At 42.4% G+C, this 19,228-nt stretch overlaps 1 protein-coding gene across 1 annotated transcript in view; it reads left to right on the top strand.

The window, feature by feature from the left end:
- The first annotated feature begins 658 nt into the window (after window positions 1-658).
- The window catches only part of LOC140704103 (uncharacterized), a 20,407-nt gene continuing 1,837 nt past the window's right edge, over window positions 659-19,228 (top strand). The window contains exons 1-3 of the mRNA XM_078385105.1: window positions 659-3,051; window positions 13,328-13,382; window positions 15,144-19,228. The exon at window positions 15,144-19,228 is cut by the window's right edge and continues 1,837 nt beyond it. Of these exons, the coding sequence (XP_078241231.1) occupies window positions 2,926-3,051; window positions 13,328-13,382; window positions 15,144-15,427 (465 nt within the window). The 5' untranslated portion in view covers window positions 659-2,925 and the 3' untranslated portion in view covers window positions 15,428-19,228. The remainder of the gene's footprint in view (window positions 3,052-13,327; window positions 13,383-15,143) is intronic.

Here is a 19,228-nt window from a genome sequence, read left to right as displayed (position 1 = left end):
GGGGGGGGGACAAAACAACCCACGGATGGCGGCGGTGGCGGAAGCAGTAGATAGAAAGTGAATCCCGGGCACGGACGTGCCTCCAGACTCCACTCCGGACCCGCCACTGTCTATAGCTGGACCGCCCTGCCGTCGCCAGTGCCAGCTGTTCCAGATCCTAGCCTGCCTCCTGTCGGAGCGCTAATATTGCAGCTACAGCCGCCTCCTCAGGCTTGGCTGCCAGGGGTAGCGATCCAGCGACTTATGGCTCGCGTGCCCACAGAGAGGGCTCGGCGCGCCAGCTGTGGCACGCGTGCCATAGGTTCACTATCACTGCTCTAGACTGATGTTGTGTGATGTGAGGATCCCATTTCAATTTTGTCATGAAAATGAAGTACCAGAAATTTGATAGCCTAATCATAACGTGTAGTTGACAAATGGCATGTTGCCATAGGATAGATGGTGTTGCTTTCTGTGTTTTGATTGGCAGGTCCTTTTGTTCCCTTTGTTTTTTAAAAAATGAACCAAACAAAGAAATGTCAACACATCTACACAACAAATGTATAGCAAAAGCCCTAGGACTATAAACAGATGGCTCTTCCAAACAGTTGGGCACCAAGCAATTTACTTACTTGTTTACTTACTTGTTTACTCGCTTACTTACTTGCTTACTTACTTATTTTGTTTGTTTGTTTGTTTAATTTGTGGGCCTCTGTTCCTATGAGAAATTCAGGCTTGTGCCTAGATATATCACCAGCTTTGTCTTTGTAAAAGTCCTGCTCAAGAGGAGAAAAATAGAGACAGTGACAGACCCAGTATCATCCACTTAGATTTATGGCCAAATGGGGCATCAGTGGCTCATGGCTAATTCAGGGCCACTGCTTTTGAAAGACTCACTAGTGGGCTTCTGACTTTTTGTCCAGAATACTAAGACCAGACATTTGCCACTGGGTTCACTGAAACCAAGTTGGCATTGGTGTATTCCCTTCCTTCTGCCCATTGATTAGACTTCCAGGTGCTGAAGGAGTCATTCCAGGGTCATCCTTCTTTAAAGCCCACCATCTGGAGGGCTATTCATCCACTGCAATGTACCCCAACATGTTATCCTGGGTTTTATAGCATATTTTTCCATGGAGTCCTGCAATTATGACCCAATACTTTACACATTATTTAATGTGGGGTACCTTCACTCTTTTCACTCTCTTTCTGTGTGTGTGTGTGTGTGTGTGTGTGTGTGTGTGTGTGTGTGTGTGTGTGTGTGTGTGAAGGATAATTTCCACACTGAGGCAGAACAAGGCCTATGATAATCAGCAGCCATATTTGACAGGTGTGCAAAACGCTGAGTCATGTAGTAAGTGTATTAAATGAAGTAGTGTCTGGGGTGATGCAATGTCCTTACTGATTGGCTATATGCAAATGTGCATGTGTATAACTGTGTGGACATGTGGAGAAGATGTAGGATCTCTTCTGATGAATGTCATGCTGCCAGTTTGTACTGCTAAAACCTCTGTACATATTGTAAATATACTTGGTATTGGAAGGAGCTGTCTTTGTGTGATTCGGATGGACTGCCTGGACTGGAACAAAACTCTGCTGATTTACACCAACAGTATGTATGTATGTATGTATGTATGTATGTATGTATGTATGTATGTATGTATGTATGTATGTATGTATGTATGTATGTATGTATGTATGTATGTATGTATGTATGTATGTAAATTCAATACACTATTCCCATTAATGCTGCAGCACTACTCTAAGTGGTTCAAAATAAAAAACACAGTCAAGTAATCAATATAATAAAACCATAAACAATCTAACCACATAGAAACAGAAGGTACTGGAGCATAAGTAAAACTATATTAAATAAAAAATAAGAACAAAAGTACGAATAAGAAATGGCAGGACAGAGATGTAAGATTACCTCAACTCAGGTTGGGGTGGAAGTGTACTGTACATGTAAATTCTTAGCTGCTGGTATAGTTAACACAAGTATGGCTTCACAGTATAGTGGAGGAGGGCTATCACAGCGTTCTAGAGACAGATTATGCTTCCCTTTGTTTCCTCATACACTATTGTGGGTGTCGTGGTGAGGATGTAGTGTAGGGGAAGTAAATATATTTTGTCTTACGTAGTTCACATTCTGTTTTTCTTTTAAGAAAAAAATATCTTTATAGTTCAATTTTTTAAAGTAACTTTATATTCCTGTTTCTCAAATCTAATGAAGGTTACTTTTAAAATGCAACTAAAAGGGTACTTGACCTCTTTGCAATGGGTTTATGGGGCTTGGGGATATAACTGCAACAAACTACTGTACTTCTGAAAAGTAATATTTTGAGCTCTAATCCATTTGAAGATTGTTTTCATAGCAGCCAACCAGATGCATAACAGCGGCCTTCCCCTCACATTTCCGAATAACTGGTCTCTGGCATTAAAAGTAATACCTTCCTGCAATAGTAATTGGTGGTCTTCCATATATATCTTGTGGAAATGAGTTCCACAACTGATTGATATACTGTGTGAAGAAGCGCCTCCTTTTCTTTGTTTTCCTCCTTCAACCATATAACTTCATTGGATCATGAAAGATAGAGACAGATATTTCTTTATCCACTTTGTCCACACCAAACATGAGCTGATGTACTTAGCTCAGTGGTTTAGTTCTCTGGCTGCAAGGATACTTGCAAGATCTTGAGCTTGTGCTTCTGGATATTTCTAAGAGAAAATTTGTACAAAAAAAGGAAAAGACAACAACAAGGGAGGGAGGAGGACTGGGGAATGTATTTTCAGAGCACTGGTGAAGATTATTTCATAATAATTAGACATATTCACCCTCCATATCCGTGATCTGAAACAGAGGTATGCCAATTTGTATTTGTTACGCTTCTGGCGCAGAGTAAATGAAGACACTTTACTAGCTCTTCTTTGACGGTTATATTTACATATATGTACACTTATATACAGGCAGGTCTCTACAGCACATCTAGAAGTCTTCACACAGTCCGACAGCATGCGTGGCAGAAAATCACATCAGAAGAAGACGAAGAACACGAAGAAACACACACTAGCGAGGTTAGTGAGACAGTATTTGTGTACTCTTGGAATTCCTGTGTTGAATTCTTGGAGTTGTACTCCAAAAAGCTCACAAATTGGTGCACTTCTAGCTGAAACATATGGGGAAATATCACCTCCACCTGCCCTCCCATCTTGGTACAGCTCTATGAAGCCAAACAATATCGAAAGCACAGCTATAGTGCACCCTTGTGTTTCTCAGCTTCATGATCACCTTTTTTGGGGGGCAAAAAACAAGAGCCATATTTCTTTTGCCTTGAGATGTTTCAGCTATACAGTCATATAACACTTCTCTAAATTTGTCGATGCATATTCAGTTTGTTATGGATCTTTCTCTCTCTCTCTCTCTCCCCTGTTGTTGGTAGAGGAAAACTGACAAGGAAAAAGGTATTTGGAGAATATGATCATTTTCATGGATTCCTGCGCAGATGTCTGTGCATGCTTTGTATTTAAAGATTATTTAAATTTTGCTGGGTTCAGACTGGGCACTGATGTTATACAAAGCCACAGCCAGAAGGTTATAGTCCTCGCTAGACAATTCCCCCGCCAAGAAAGATGGGCCAGTAATGATGCTGACAGCTTTATTGTCTTGATGCTGGCAGAAAAACAGGCAAGAAAGATTGCCGAGGCAGCAGGATGCATTGCAACATGAAACTTGCAGAGGGGGAGGAAAAACACTAACTGGTTGTAAAAGGAGTGGGTGGATGCATTAAAGGCACAGTCATTTCAGTTCTGTAACAACACTTGTATGGCAACCTTTTTTTTTCCAAGTTGACCATATTCCCATCTCTTGCTATTCTGTCATTGCGCCTCTGCCTTGGGGTTGACAGTAAAGAATTCTTAGGTGAGATGTGGAAGTTTTATTTGGCATGGGAGAAATCTGGTTGTCATGAACCAGCCTATTGCTCTCTGCAACACTCCCTTGACAATTTTTGGCTTATTTAAAAATATTAATAGCTGTTGTGCTTTTACAGATTGGCCCTATTCTTTTATTCCCTATCCAGACAGTGCTGGTGCTAAGGACAACATGGCACCATTCCTCCCCTAACCCCAAATTCAACACATAGAAGCCAACCAGAATGGCATCTGGGACTTGCTTCTAACAGGACAGAATCCTGTACAGGGCAACCTTAAGACATTTTGCTGCCTGCAGCAAAGCAGCAAATGACACAGCTCACTTCTCCATATAAGTTATAGTTTACATACTCATATCCAGCCAAGGTATATTGCTACATGATGAAACAAATTCCACAAACCTATCATTCCCCAGCAGTAAGCATACAATTAAAAAATAAAATAAAAAACCCTAACAATTTGTTGGTTTTTAACAATGTTCCAGATTTGTTGCCTGAAGTATCTGCCCCACTTTGCCTTACATTAGGGCAGCCCTGATTTTCTAGATCTCTTTAGGGCACTTCTGCCTTTTCCTTGTTGTCTGTCATTATTGTCCCATCTCCATTGAGTAGGTGAGCCACTCTTTCTTTTCTCTGCCATTTGCAGAATTTTTTTTGTTGCTTTTAGCATCTCTTGCTAACCTCAGCTCATTCTCAGCTTTTGCCTTTCTAATGTTATCCCTGCAATGCTTTGCTGCTGCTTCCACTAAGTCATCTCTATTGGTTAAAAATAGAGGTGGGGGAATTCATTCGCCACATAGGTAGCGATAATGAAGGTCCATAGGGCCGGACGGTCCACTCACTGACCCGCCACTGCTGCAGATGCCGTGATTCTTCCAATGGCTTCACAGATCGCAATCAGCTAGCCACTCCTCAGATAATCGACCCCTGTGGAACCCCACAGTTGAGACACCACAAGGCCAAGACACTCTTCCCCAAGCTGTACTCTCTGGGGACGGCCCGCCAAGAAGGAATGGAGCCAGGCAAGCACCAATTCCCAACTCAGAGAGCCTCCCCAGGAGGATACTGTGGTCGACAGTATCAAAGGCTGCCGAGATGTCGAGGAGGACCAACAGAGATGTTTTGTCCCTGTCAGCCTCCCTCAGCAGGTCATCATACAGGGCAACCAATGCCGTTCCTGTACCAGGCCATCTGTTTCATCCAAATGAGCCTAAAGCTAGTCAGCCACCACCCTCTCCACCACTTTGCTGATGAAAGAAACATTGGCAACGGGCCTATAATTGTCAATTTTGTCCGCCGCCAAATTAGGTTTCTTTCTTATGGGCCTAATGAGTGTCTCCTTGAGGGCAGGAGGAACCCTGCCCTCAAAGAAAGACCCATTAATTATTGCTGTGGCCCATTCTGTTGTTATAGGCCTGGCTGCTTTGATCAGCCAAGCCGGGCAAGGGTCAAGGGAGGAGGAGGAGGCACGGCAGCAATCAAGCGCTTTGTCCACAGTATCCGGCGTCGCAAGCTGAAAGAGGTCAAGAATCACCGGGCAAGATGGAGCGCTGGACATCTCTGCTCAACTCACTGTATTTAAAAAAGGAGGTCCCGGCAGATGGCCTCCACTTTAGATTTTAAAAATGCTGCAAATTGGTCCGGTGAAAAACTAGGGGGAGGCCCATCACTCAGACCAATTCTGGATAGGTCGTGCACTATACGGAATAATTCCGCCTGCTGATTGGATGCTTCACTTATCCGTTTAGCGAAGTATGCACGACTGGCAGCCTTTACCTTAACCAGGTAAAGGTTAGTCACAACCCTGACAGCTATCCAATTATAATCTGTTGGGTTCTTCCTCCACTTGCGCTCTAGCCTTCTCCTAAGCTGATTCATCGCTCTTAGGTCCTGGTTAAACCAGGGTGCAGGCCGAGCTCTGCGTTGGAGAGGGCATTTAGGGGTGATCGTGTCTACAGCCCTGGTGGTAGCAGTGAACCAGCCATCAACCAGAGCATCAACAGGTGCGCCAACCAGATCAGCCGTAACTCTTCTCATGGCATCCTGGAATCCTTCAGGATCCAGTAGCCTTCGAGGACGGACCACAGAAATAGGTCCCTGCTTCCTGCGAGGGGGGAGAGCCACTACAAGGTTACATTTTATTAGGTGGTGATCTGACTATGACAAGGGGACCAACACAAGGCCAGTCACCATCAGAACACACTCACTCCACTTGGTGGAAAAACCCAGGTCTAGTGTATGACCGCCCATGTGTGTGGGGCTGTTGACATGTTGGGACATGTTCAAGGAAGCCATGGTTTCCAAGAACTCAAGAGCTGGCCCAGAGGTCTCTGCCTCCGTGTGAAAATTGAAATCACCCTAAACCAGCAGCTTCGGGGATCTCAACAATGCCACGGAGGAAAAGTCCACCAGCTCCGGTAGGGAAATGGCTGCATCACGGAAAGCGCGGTAACCCAGCATGATCCCAATACCATCCCTGGCCCCAATCGACACATGGAAAGCCTTCAGACTCTGCTTTACCACTGCGGAAGTTTTTATATATAATGGCTACTCCCCCCCGCCCCTCCAGTCCACCCTAGTGCTGGACAGCATAACCAGGCAGACAGGCGAGTGCTAGGGGAGGACCCCCCTTTCTGCCAATCCACGTTTCATTTATGCATACCAGGCCTGCATCTTCCTCCAGGATAAGGTCGTAAATCACCTGGGCCTTGTTGGACACAGACCTGGCATTCAACAGCACCAGTTTTAGAGTGGAGGGCTGGCTGGTCTGGCTACCTCGATGCTAATGGTTGATCGCAGTCCCAGAACAATGAACAGCCTTCAAGCATCTGTTCATCCTTCTTCTAACACGGGTAGGGACTGCGTCAATGCCATATCTCCAGGGATGTTCAAAGGCCCCTCGCTGGGAGAGCAGGCCTTCCATTCCATATCAAAGAAAGAGGGGGGGAGAGAGAAGAAAAAACTTTCTTATTTCAGTTTAACTAAAAGGTGTTTCAAGTCATTCTTGCTTCTCCCTGTAATATGGTGTCATCTGCGCATTTTAAATCATTGGTGTTTCTTCCATGAATTTTTACTCCTTCATGAGTCTACAGTGGACCCTCGACTTACAGACTTTTCGAGTTACAGACTTCTCTGGCTGCAAAATTTAGATTCGACTTGCAGCCGGAGAATCGACTTACAGACCAGAAAAAACCCAAAATGGAACAAAAATAGAATAAAAACCGCCGGTTATGGGATTAATCGGTTTTCAATGCATTGTAGGTCAATGGAGATTCGACCTACAGACTTTTCGACTTGCAGACACCATTCCAATACGGATTAATTCTGTAAGTAGAGGGTCCACTGTAGAATGATGTGTTCTGTGAACAGACTGAACAGATAAGAGACCACTGGTAATGGTGCGGCTAAAAATAATTGTAAATCAATCAATCAATCAATCAATCAATCAATCAATCAATCAATCAATCAATCAATCAATCAATCAATCCATGGTATTGTACACTCTTCTACACCACAATTTGAATGAATCATTTCTCTCCTGTTGGCTTTCATAACTGTCCAGCTTTTGCATCTATACAGTACATAGTAACTGCAAGCACCATGATATAGATATTCTTGGCCTTGGTCTTCAGGAAAACATTCTTACTTTCCAAAATCTTTTGTAGCTTCTTTCTAGCTGTCTTTCCAAATCTCATTCTTCTGATTTCTTGTTTGCAGTCTCCATAATTTCTCCTAGGTCTTGTAGAGCAATTCACAGGTCCAAAGCCTTCCATGAGCTGGGCAGGGTAGGGTAGGTGTTCTGATGCCAGAAAGAGTTCTCGCCCACCTGTACAGGTTTCTTGATCAGTTTCAGTGGATTAAAATCACACTGCTTGTAGACATTCTGCTGTATGTACAAATTGGCTGCATGTGTTGAAATCAATTAAGGAGGCTACACATGCAGGCACTCTGAAGGTAGACTCTAATAAATATTAGGTTGATTTAGAAGCAAAGACTGGTTCATTTGTTTATGCTTTGTACTTTTTGGAACTCTTGTGGAGTTTGGAATTCAACACCAGTAGCTTCTTGCACTTGAACCAATGTACTGGGTAAATGGAATTAGAAGGAGAATGAAGCATGGCTTCAAAATGATGAAAAACAATGGTTCATCCAAAGGAGAAGATAAAAAAAAACCTTCATTGTTTGGTTAACATGCACTTCTGAAGCACAAAACTATCGAACAACTGAGGAGGGAGGAAAGATGGCTAGCAAAGGAAGGAACAGGCAGGAAAGACCAAGGACACTGGTATATGAGAAAACCTTTATATTAGTCACAGTTTCTGAGCATGCTCACCACTGACATCCAGTGTTAAAAAGAAAAGCATGCTAGGATGTATTTTCCGTTAATCACAAGGTGGGCCATTGTGTGAGAAGTGCAGAATAATACATTTCTACATGAGATCATGAGCCAAACAATGTGGATTTCCTGAAATAACTACACGACCTAATGAAGGAATGCCTCACAATTATGCCAGACCTATCCTGCATGGAAACATGACCAGACATTTTCTATGTCCTGTCTGAAATTCACAAATCAGGCAATCCTGACTGCTGTTATCTTTAGGGGTTGGCACAATTATAGTTGGAATATCTGCATATGTAGACCCAATAGAATCATTTGCTAACGTGATCACATTGTAATTATAGTTCAAGGTGTGTGTTTTTTCCGTCCTATTCCAATTCATTTTGTCCACAAGGTGTTTTTAATTGTAACCTTATGTTTTTGACAATTTATCCCATTCTGGACTCTCATAAACAAATTCTAGCTTTTTAAATATTCTTTCCTATTTATTAATTATTTCACTTATTTCTTAAATTTGTATACTGCCCCATTAGTGTGATGCAATATTCTGGGTGGTTTACAATGTCTAATAATGTTTAGCAAGTATAGTAAATATGTGCATTGTTTATTGCTGATTTAATCCCCAGAAGTAAGATTGGTTAATACTAAGATGTCTTACTTTATGGAAGGTGGCAGAAACTGAATAGAAATATTACAAAAGGCATAATAAAACACTTCAAAATACATAAAGAATGTTGCTAATAGATGCTCATGAATTCTCTGATTTGATCATATAATATGTACTTGGAATTGATGCCTTTTAGCTGTGTAGCACGAACAAGAATATCTGTAGACATTTTTAACAAATTGCAGATACAGATAAAACCTCAGTTATTGACTGAAGTGCAAAAATATAAAAGAGAGAATCTGCAGAGAGGGTTTTAGAAGAAGAGGAGGGCTAAAAAGGAAATGGAAGGATTTTGTAAATGCTTGCTGGCACTATATTCCTTCTACAGTAAGAGATGTTATTCTTGTTGCTGTTTGTTCATTTTTATTAATAAGCTTAGATGTCTTTTTAGGTAAAGGAAGTTATATCCATGTACTATGTACAAGTAGCTAGAATTTTATACTTTTGACATATTGCTTTTTGGAATTTATACTTTTCAAATTTAAACTGTCTCAATAAAAAGAGACTTAAGAATATATGAATGAGTCTTGTACTGCTCAATTGTCCTGCTCAGAAGCAGGAATAAAATCAGTGAAGCTATCTAGAAGATCTTTAAGGGGCAAATAAATTATCTGAGTTCCATACTAATAAATGAAATTGTCAAGTTATGAATGGATTGACAGAACTCACTTTTTTAAAAAGTGTCTATTCTGAGTATTTGAGATTGGATTTAAGAAAGGGCTGATTTGTCAGGGCCTCTGACCTCAGACACATGCCATCTATGACCTCAGTTAAGTAAGAGGCATCATATATTTCCTGAGGAAACTGCAATCCCCCAGCAGTCTGCCGTAAAACACCATCTTGGCCACCATGAATGTAGAGATCCTATATGCTGCCATTGTCTACCGCAAAAAGTTGAGAAAATAATCCTGGATAAGCAAAAGCAATGGTAACTGTTTGAGCCAAAACAATTTCCAGACTACATACTAAGGTGATGCTTTTATAGGCCAAACAAATAGGTATCAAAAATGTGTGCAGAACCAAACAAAAATGCACAAGCTTTCAAGAGTGTAGTCTAGTCTTCACCAGGTGAATACTAAAAATTAAGTGGCAGACAAGAGAAGTGGAAGGTTTCAATTAAACCATGGTGTGCATATTATTTTCAAGAATGGGGAAGGGAGGTTGCAAAGAAATGCATCTCATCTGGTGATAATAGTGGTGTTAGATTTGATCTGGGATGTCCTATATGACAGTGGTCCCCAACCTTAGGCCTCCAGATGTTCATGGATTACAACTCCCAGAAGCCTTCACCACCACCTCTGCTGGCCAGGATTTCTGGGAGTTGAAGTCCAAGAACATCTGGAGGCCCAAGGTTGGGGACCACTGCTATATGAGATCACAGAAATTTGGAAATTTAGAAACGGTAGATTCCCCCTTCAGAAAAATCTGCCCTTGATCCTGAACTCCAAACTGCATTCATCCTTTCTAGGCAAACAGAGAGCTGGACATGATCCAACCCATTACTACCAAGACTCCTTCTGCCTTGATTTGGATCCAAATTCGTTATGACATTCAGGCCAGCCATCTTCAAAGTTGGCCATATCCTCCTTTTTCCTTTCTTTTAAGCTGCTGCTTGCTGTCAAATGAAGGAATAGGCATCTTCTGAATGTCAGGCCTAATGGGGACAAAGGGGCTCTCCTCCCCCCACCAGCAGATGGAAAAGAAGGGATATAAGAGCAACAATAAATCTTTTTGTAAGAAGTCCCTCCTCTTTTGCCGCATGAATAATTTGCTAGCCAATGTTCCCAGTCACAAAAAGAACCCAGGAATCACATTCTTCAGGAAATGCGAGAAAGGAAGTGGCTGCACGGAAATGGAAGGTCAGGATTGGACAAAGCTCTGTCGCGCTGCTGCTTCAAATGAATTTAACTTGACTCAAAATGAAGCTACAAACCCTCCCCAGAATTCAGAATCATAATACGGTAAGAAATCCCAATCCTTCTCTGAAGGAAAAACTGGCTACCATATAGACAAAATGGGTCTTGAAGCTCTTGAAGACTTTTCTGCAATTCCTTGGGGCAGATGTTTGTCTGGTCTCAAATCCACCTGAGCAGCATTGTGGTGGCATTCATGTTCTGGCTGGGGCATGACAGTGGCTGTGCAGCAGGAGCAAGTAGCGCCCTCCACCAGGCAAGAACCCCAAACTGCAAACTGGTTCAGCTTTCTAATTGGTTCCTGGTGCTTCGTGGATTATGCTTCATGGCTAACCATCAGAAATAGAGATGGGCACAAATCAGAAAAACAGTGATTCATTTTGATTCATAATTAATTATGAATTATGAATTTTTGATTTTTTTTCTGATGAATTGACAAATTGATTCATCAATTCATTTTTCACTTTAAAGCCCTTAGTGTCTCTAGGTGTTGGGAGCGTTAATGTTACAGCCAAATGAATCAACAAATCAGAAATCACTATGAATTCATTGATTCATCTTCATCACAGGCATTGCTTCATACAAATACAAATGGATAAATTTGAATGAACTTGGTGATTCATTTTTTAATTCATGCCCATCTCTAATCATGAACCACCATTTTTCAGATGTACTGCTAATACAATTACTAACATATATCAATATTTATTTATTTATTTATTTATTTATTTATTTATTTATTTATTTATTTATTTATTTATTTATTTATTTGATTTATATCCCGCCCATCTGATAAATCTATACCACTCTGAGCGGCTAAATTTAAAGCTAAGTAAGTGTACAAATCCTAAAAAAGATCAAGCAAATACAACACCTGTTTGCAGAAGGACTGCAAAGATAGAGTTAGCCTAGCCTCCTGTAGAAGAGAGTTCCAAAATATGGAAACAGGAACAGAGAAGGCCCTCTCCATGTTTAATTCACTTTTTTGAATTTTTTTTTGAAGTGCAAAGCTGTAGGATCCTGAACGCTTCCCAAAACAGCTATCAATATAAATCTAAGTAGATAACTCGCTTTTCCACTATGACCTTTTTTAATAGGTTTAATATTGTTTTAATATATTTTTACAATTGTTTAAGCTAATATGGTATCGGTTAAATTAGTTTTTAATATTGTGGTGATTCAGTGTATTCTTAGATTTTGATATCTGTTTTAATACTGGAAGCCTTTTTGAATCTTATTTGCAAGAAAGACAGGGTATAAATAATGGAATGGAATGAAATAATGGGATGCCTGGAGAGAACAGGCTGGAGAGGACACAGGGGGGTCCTTTTTGATTACTGGTTCTAGAAGTGCATGAAGAACTGTTCCTTCCTTTGTGATGCACCTCAGAATGCTTCTGTTAGCTCATACACAGGGAGTGGCATTGCCCCCACCTTGGAGAGCATTCTATCTTTCATTGGAATGATGGAGGCAGTGCCCTGCAGCTTTTCCTCTCAGAACTGCTGTGTGGTCTTGTATGGCACCCTCACGTTGGCCCTGTTTATCCTCCTCACCACAATGAGCCTTCCTGGACTCTTGGTGTGGAACGGGAACATTGGCAGAGTCTGGAAATGCATCTTCCATTCCTCACCAAGAGGAAATGCGGATTATCCCTCCCTGAGACAACCAGTTCTGTCCCAGACTGACCCACTGGAGGTGAGTATCAGCAAGTCAAGAGGAAAGCCTGTCTCAGCATCACAGGATCCTTTCCACAACTCGGGAAAAAAGTTACGATGATTCCTAGCAGACCGCATGGCCACTGAGGTATGATTGTTTCTAGCCAAGAGGAGATCAGTACCTGCTAGTGGGAGTTAAGCGCCAATATAATTCATGTCTTATCTTAACTGAAAGTTCAAATTTTGAGCTTTCCCCACCTCCCGAGTGGTTTCTTTGGTTCATAACTCGAATCTAAATTTGCAAGTCGAGTCAATATTTTTCTAACAGAGCGGTTTGTAAGTCGAAACGTTTGTAACTAGGGCCGTTTGTAAGTTGAGGGTTGACTGTAGTATTAATAAAAACAATTAAAAACCAAAGAATAATATGAGCAACATTCAGCAGTCAATGCATAAAGATACCAATGACAATACTGACTGAGGAAGGAAAGCCTGGGTAATGTTGTATGTTTAGACTTGATGGGTGAGCAGCCCAGCTCTATAATATGTAGCTCATCCTGTGCCATTCCACTCTCTCTCTTCTTACCTTTGGTCATTTGGCCACCTGTTTTGTTTTGTTTCTTTGGAAAGGCAACAAACAACAAACAAACAAACAAACAAACAAACAAACAGGTAGGTAGGTAGGTAGGTAGGTAGGTAGGTAGGTAGGTAGGTAGGTAGGTAGGTAGGTAGGTAGGTAGGTAGGTAGGTAGGTAGGTAGGTAAGTAAGTAAGTAAGTAAGTAAGTAAGTAAGTAAGTAAGTAAGTAAGTAAGTAAGTAAGTAAGTATGTCTTTTCTCTTCTGGGCAGGAAGACTATGAGGAAAATGAATGCCAGTCCCAGGAACTTGTTGATGAAGAAGAAGGTAAGCTCTTAGGACATGAACCATCTGAACATACTAGCAATACTTAATTTAAAAAAACAGTATTGTTATTACTGAGCACTAGAAGTGTGCAAATACAGTTCAATCCAATTTATGTAAAAATTTGAACCAAACCACCCTAAGCAGATTTGGAGGTGGCTTGAACTCATTTCTTCCCAGGTTTCTATAGCCCTATACAAATGCACGAGCCATGATGCTAAACCGCAGAAGCCTGTGCTGCAGGGTCAGAAGACCAGCAGTCGTAAGGTCGAATCCACGCGACGGAGTGAGCGCCCGTCGCTTGTCCCAGCTCCCGCCAACCTAGCGGTTCGAAAGCATGCAAATGCGAGTAGATAAATAGGTACCATCTCGGTGGGAAGGTAAACAGCGTTCCGTGTTTAAATCACACTGGCCATGTGACCACGGAAAGATTGTCTTCGGACAAATGCTGGCTCTATGGCTTGAAGAGCGGGATGAGCGCCGCCCCCTAGAGTCAGACACGACTGGACAAAAATTGTCAAGGGGATCCTTTACCTTTACTTTAGTGGACCTTTAGTTTTCAGATAAAGCTCCTACCACCTGCCTTGCTACCTTCTGTCCCCCCCCCCCGAGGCACGCTCAGAGAATATATGTTTTGGGGAATGGAAAATGTCTCCTTAGTGTCCCCAGTCAGCAGCCAGGTTTGTCCTATTCACTGCCTAGCCGAAGGAAGAGTCCTGCATGTTTGACACCCACTGACTTTGGAGATGACACAGGCGAGCCACAGCAGGAAAACAACTGCTGTGGAAATAAAGGCCAACTGCAGCCTTTAAAAATAATAATAAAAGAAATTAGAAAAGGGCAGTGGTGGGATAGGGGAGGAAAAAAAACCCTCAATTTTGACATCTCTCTCTCTCTCTCACACACACACACACACACACACACACAGAGAGAGAGAGAGAGAGAGAGAGAGAGAGAGAGAGAGAGAGAGAGAGAGAGAGAGAGATGGGAGGGAGAGGGGGCAGTGAGAAATTGAGAGACAGACAGAAAGAGATAGTCCAAAGTGTTAGAAGACTCAGTAAGTACCTAAAAGAAAAAATGTCAGATGATCAAGATGTCAAAAGCCCTTTGAAAAATGGCTGTGCTAGGTTTGTTTGGATCAAGAAAAGAAGAGTCCAAGGTGGTATGACAGCCACCTTCAAATAAGAACTAAAGAACATAAGAAAAGCCCTGCTGGATCAGGCCAAGGGATCATCTAGTCCAGCTTCTTGTATCTCACAGTGACCCCACCAGATGCCTCTGGGAGCACACAAGATAACTAGATACCTGTTGCCTGATACCACTCCCCTGCATCTGGCATCTTGAGGGGGCTACTCTGTGGATGATGGAGCAATCTTTTCCATAGCTCCAAGAGGTAAGACCCAAAGTGGTAGATTCAAAGTATGAGAGATGAGAGTTCACCTAAGCCTTAGAAAGAACTTCTCAACAGCATGAGCAGTGGAACAGCATAAACATGGAACAGACTGTCTTAGAGGCTGGTGAACTCTCCATCCCCAGAGGTTTTGAAAGAGAGGTTAGATGGACACCTGTAAGGGATGTCTCACTGTGGATTTCCTGCATTGTCAGGAGATTGCACTAGATGATCCTTGGGTTCCTCTTCCAACTTTGGCATTCTACAGTTCTGTAATTCTTGGATAATAATGGCTGCCTTAGTTTAGATATGCGCTGGGTGAAGAAGTGCTTCCTTCCATCTGTCCTGAGCCACTGTATCGCTTTCTCTCTCAGGCACCACTGTCCAGCAGAGAGACGTCCAGCTTGGCCAGCCACCAGGTGGAACCAGCAGCAGCACCTCCATTCGCAGACTGCTGTGTGACAATGCAGCCTGTGCTCTGTGTGAACGCACAGCCACGGAAGCGGCAGAAATGATGTGCATACAACGAAAAGCCAGTAGGCTTCCTCCTTTGCCGCAGCCCCCACTCCCTGCCGGCTCTTACATGGAACGTGGGAGCCTGCCTGGCATTTCTGCCCTGAGGGGCTCTGCTCCTTTCCCACCAGTGAAAGTTCAATGAAAAGCCCCTAGGATTCCTCCCTTGCCGCAGCCTTAATGTTCAGTTGGGTACCCTTACTAAGAGAAAGGCAGCATAGAAACAAAACAAATAAATAATAAAAAAATTGCTATCCTGGCTTTGACACTTTCTTCTTTCACTTTAACTAAAAGGTGTTTCAAGTCATTCCAGCTTTCTCCCTCTAATATGGTGTCATCTGCAAATTTTAAATTATTGGTGTTTCTTCCATGAATTTTTACTCCTTCATCTGAATCTAGTATGATGTGTTCTGTGTACAGACTGAACAGATAAGAGACCACTGGTAATGGTGCACTTAAAAAGTATTGCAAATAAATAAATAAATAAATAAATAAATAAATAAATAAATAAATAAATAAAGAAAGAAAGAAAGAAAGAAAGAAAGAAAGAAAGAAAGAAAGAAAGAAAGAAAGAAAGAAAGAAAGAAAGAAAGAAGAGGATAAAATGTACCCTTGTCTGACATCTTTGCCTATAGGAAACCATTCTGTCTCTCCATATTCTGTACTAGCAGTAGCTTTTTGTCCACAATACAAGTTATGTATCATGGCCGCTGAGGTATGATAGTTTCTAGCCAAGAGGAGATCAGTACCTGTTAGTGGGAATAAAGCACCAATATAATTCATATTTTATCTATTTATTTACAATATTTTTATCCCGCCTCACTCCTTAAAAAGAACTCAAGATGCCTTACATCATTAAAAAGACAACATGTAGAAGCTAAAAACAGTAGGTATAGAAATATTTTTTAATAATTAAACAAGTATTACATTTAAAAATGTAATAAAATCAATACTAAAACACATTTAAAACAGCACAGTTCAACCACTCATTAGAAAAACTCTCTCAGCCCACCAGTTATTAAGGGAAACCCTGCCTGAAGAGAAAGGTCTTTGCCTGCTTGGAGAAAGTCAGCAATGATGGGGCCAGCCCTCGCTTCTCATGGGAGATAGTTCCAGAGACTAGGAGCCACAACAGAGAAGGCCCTCTCCTCTGTCCCCACCAAACGCACCTGTGAAGGTGGCAAGACTAAAAAGAAAAGCCTCCCCTGATGATCTTAAAGCCCGGGCAGGCTTTATAATGACAAAACTGTGGTCTGTGGGATTTTTTAACCATTCATCTCAATGCATCTACTGCCTTTTCATATCCAAACATTTTTTTATATGGATGAATTTGCAACTTTACAAATTTCCTTACACAGACTTCCCATCCACTCCTGGTTGGCACAGGCTGTTTGGTAGCGTCAGAGCCTTCCACAGTTGTGCCAGGCCTTCATCTCTCTGCCCTTCACCTTAGGCATAATGGTCTTCCTCCCAGCTCCCTTTGGCACCTTGTCCCTTTGCTTAACACTCTGCTGCTCACCCTCCTCTCTCTTTTGTTTTCCACCTGTTGAATGTGAGATTATAAGCTTCTTGAGGCAAGGACATCCCTACTCTGTAAAGGGCCGGCCCTACTCATAAAGCTAAACAGACAGGTGGACAAACAACAGGGATTATTTTATTCTCTCACATGGAATGTTCCAGCCTGCCTGCCTTTTCCACCCTGAGGTGCTCTGCTCCTTTTCCCCCAGTGAGCAGCAGTGAGCACCTAGTTGACGGTCTGTTTCATCTCTCTCAGGCAACTGGTAACCAGATGAGGAAACAGCATGGCCTTCCCAAAGTTATCCCCCTTAGGCTGAAGGCCCAGCAGCCACGATACCAAGAGCTTGTTTTTGTGGAGGCAACAGTTCATATTGAATTCAACTTCATTCACAAAATTGTGACTGCCAGATTGGGCCTGCCCACTCTCTACAGGAAGTCTCTCTCTTGTCAGCTCTCCTTCCTGAGTCGTACCACCATACAAGAGCTAGAAATAAATGGGGCAAAGACAGCCCTTCACCAGCAATGGCGTTTGCCCAGGAGGGTCCTCGGCTCTCTCAGGCTGCTCTGCCCAGAGGTGGTGAGTATTGAAGGCCCACAACTTGAGTCAAGGAAAGCCAGGGCACTGGTGACTTCTTCCCCATGTCAACCCCAGGTTCTCCTCAAGCTGCAGCCTGAAGTCTTGGACAAGATGATGCTCCACCTGGACAAGAAACAAATGGAGGTGTCCCTGGGAGCCATCCCTGCCATGGCCAGGTTCTCTTGGCAATGTGCCTCACTCTCTTTGAAACAGCCTCTGCCAAAGCTAATCCCGCCAAGACATCGGACTCAGCAGAAGCGAAGCCACTTCCTGCCCTTTGGAAACCCAGACAACTTGGATAAGATTGAGCTGTCCTTGTGGCTACTTCTCTCTATCCCTATCTTATTCCAACTGCCTTTAACTGTCTCTTCCAGCTGTCCAACTGTCATTCTGACTCCGCCCCTCCTGCTCTATCCTCTGATTGACATGCAGGAATGACGTCATCTTTTGGGTTCCGCTACAGGAGTGTACAGTAATTGTTATATGCAATGGCAGTTTGTAATGTGGCCATGACGTTCTGCAGCAGTTTTTCCAAATCATATGCCAAATCCATCTATCTCCAACCTCCTTTTGATTCACTCTAGGCTTAATTTCCATTTGATCTTGTTGTACTTTTATGGCCCTGAATTATCACCATTAGGATAATATAGGATGTTTGAAAGAGGCAAATCTATTATCCTTTGTTTTTCTTGCTGAAAAAGGCATGGCTGTAAATCTGTCTGTCTGTCTGTCTGTCTGTCTGTCTGTCTGTCTGTCTGTCTGTCTGTCTGTCTGTCTGTCTCTCTCTCTCTCTCTCTCTCTCTCTCTATCTATCTATCTATCTATCTATCTATCTATCTATCTATCTATCTATCTATCTATCTATCTATCTATCTATCTATCTATCTATTGTCTGTCTCTCTGTCTTTCTCCCACTGGCTCATAGGTTTTGTGACAATAGAAAAGAGGCACCTGCAAAAGGACTGGTACCACCCCTGCCAGGCTGGTTCTTTGTTTTTCTCCTCCTTTTGGCAAAGAGATCAAGCAAGTTCCGCAGCTCAAAGCCCTCAAATCCCTCAAGTAAATATTTCAACTCTGTTCATTTTGAATTTGTATTGATAAAAAACCTCTCAAAGGATTCTAAAAGCCCTTTGCTGTTCTTCTAGTGGCATCTGCAGCAGTAGACCTTCCCTCGCACATCTGGCAAGGATGATCAGAAGGTGCATGCATAATGCAGAAGGCCGTGCTGCATTTGGGATGCTGGTTTCTAGATGGGTTTTCGTCTCCCTTGTTTCCTCCCTTTCCTCCCTCTCCTTAACAATCAAAGATTCTATGGGTGTTCCTGAAGAACTGAATCTGGGATCTGCAGGGGACTAGCCAGATGTGCAGGCTTTGCACCTTTTAAAAAAAGAAGGCAGCACAGATGCATATTTATAATCAATTCAGATTAAAACTTCACTGATCACTGTTACTGAGAAGATTTAAGTTTTCCAAGCAAATGTATTCATTTTCCAAGCAAATGTATTCATACAGAAGCCCCTAGACCCATTCTGTGCATGAATAAAGAATGCACAGTTAGGACCAACATTGAGCTCTTCTGGAGACCCTCTTATCTGATTTTTATCTGGGGCCATGAAGATCCCAGTCCTGTGAATGGAAAATTGGAAATGTCAAGGGAAGCTCATAGATTCAGTGGTGCAGGCAGGACAGAAGAGCTTCTAAACGAGGCAGCAGCATTTCCAGAGCTGGGTGGCTTGTATTTTTATCCCCCTACATCCATTTCTCTAGGCATCTGGAGAAAGCCCCCAACATGTTCTTAAGAGAGTCACTGAGAAGGAAATAACTTGGCAATGGGTCCATGTATCTTCGATT

Source organism: Pogona vitticeps, chromosome 2, assembly GCF_051106095.1.
Source record: "Pogona vitticeps strain Pit_001003342236 chromosome 2, PviZW2.1, whole genome shotgun sequence".
Classification (NCBI taxonomy): Eukaryota; Metazoa; Chordata; class Lepidosauria; order Squamata; family Agamidae; genus Pogona; species Pogona vitticeps.
The sequence above is the reverse complement of the archived record's forward strand: the minus strand, read 5'-3'. Positions and strand labels throughout refer to the sequence as shown.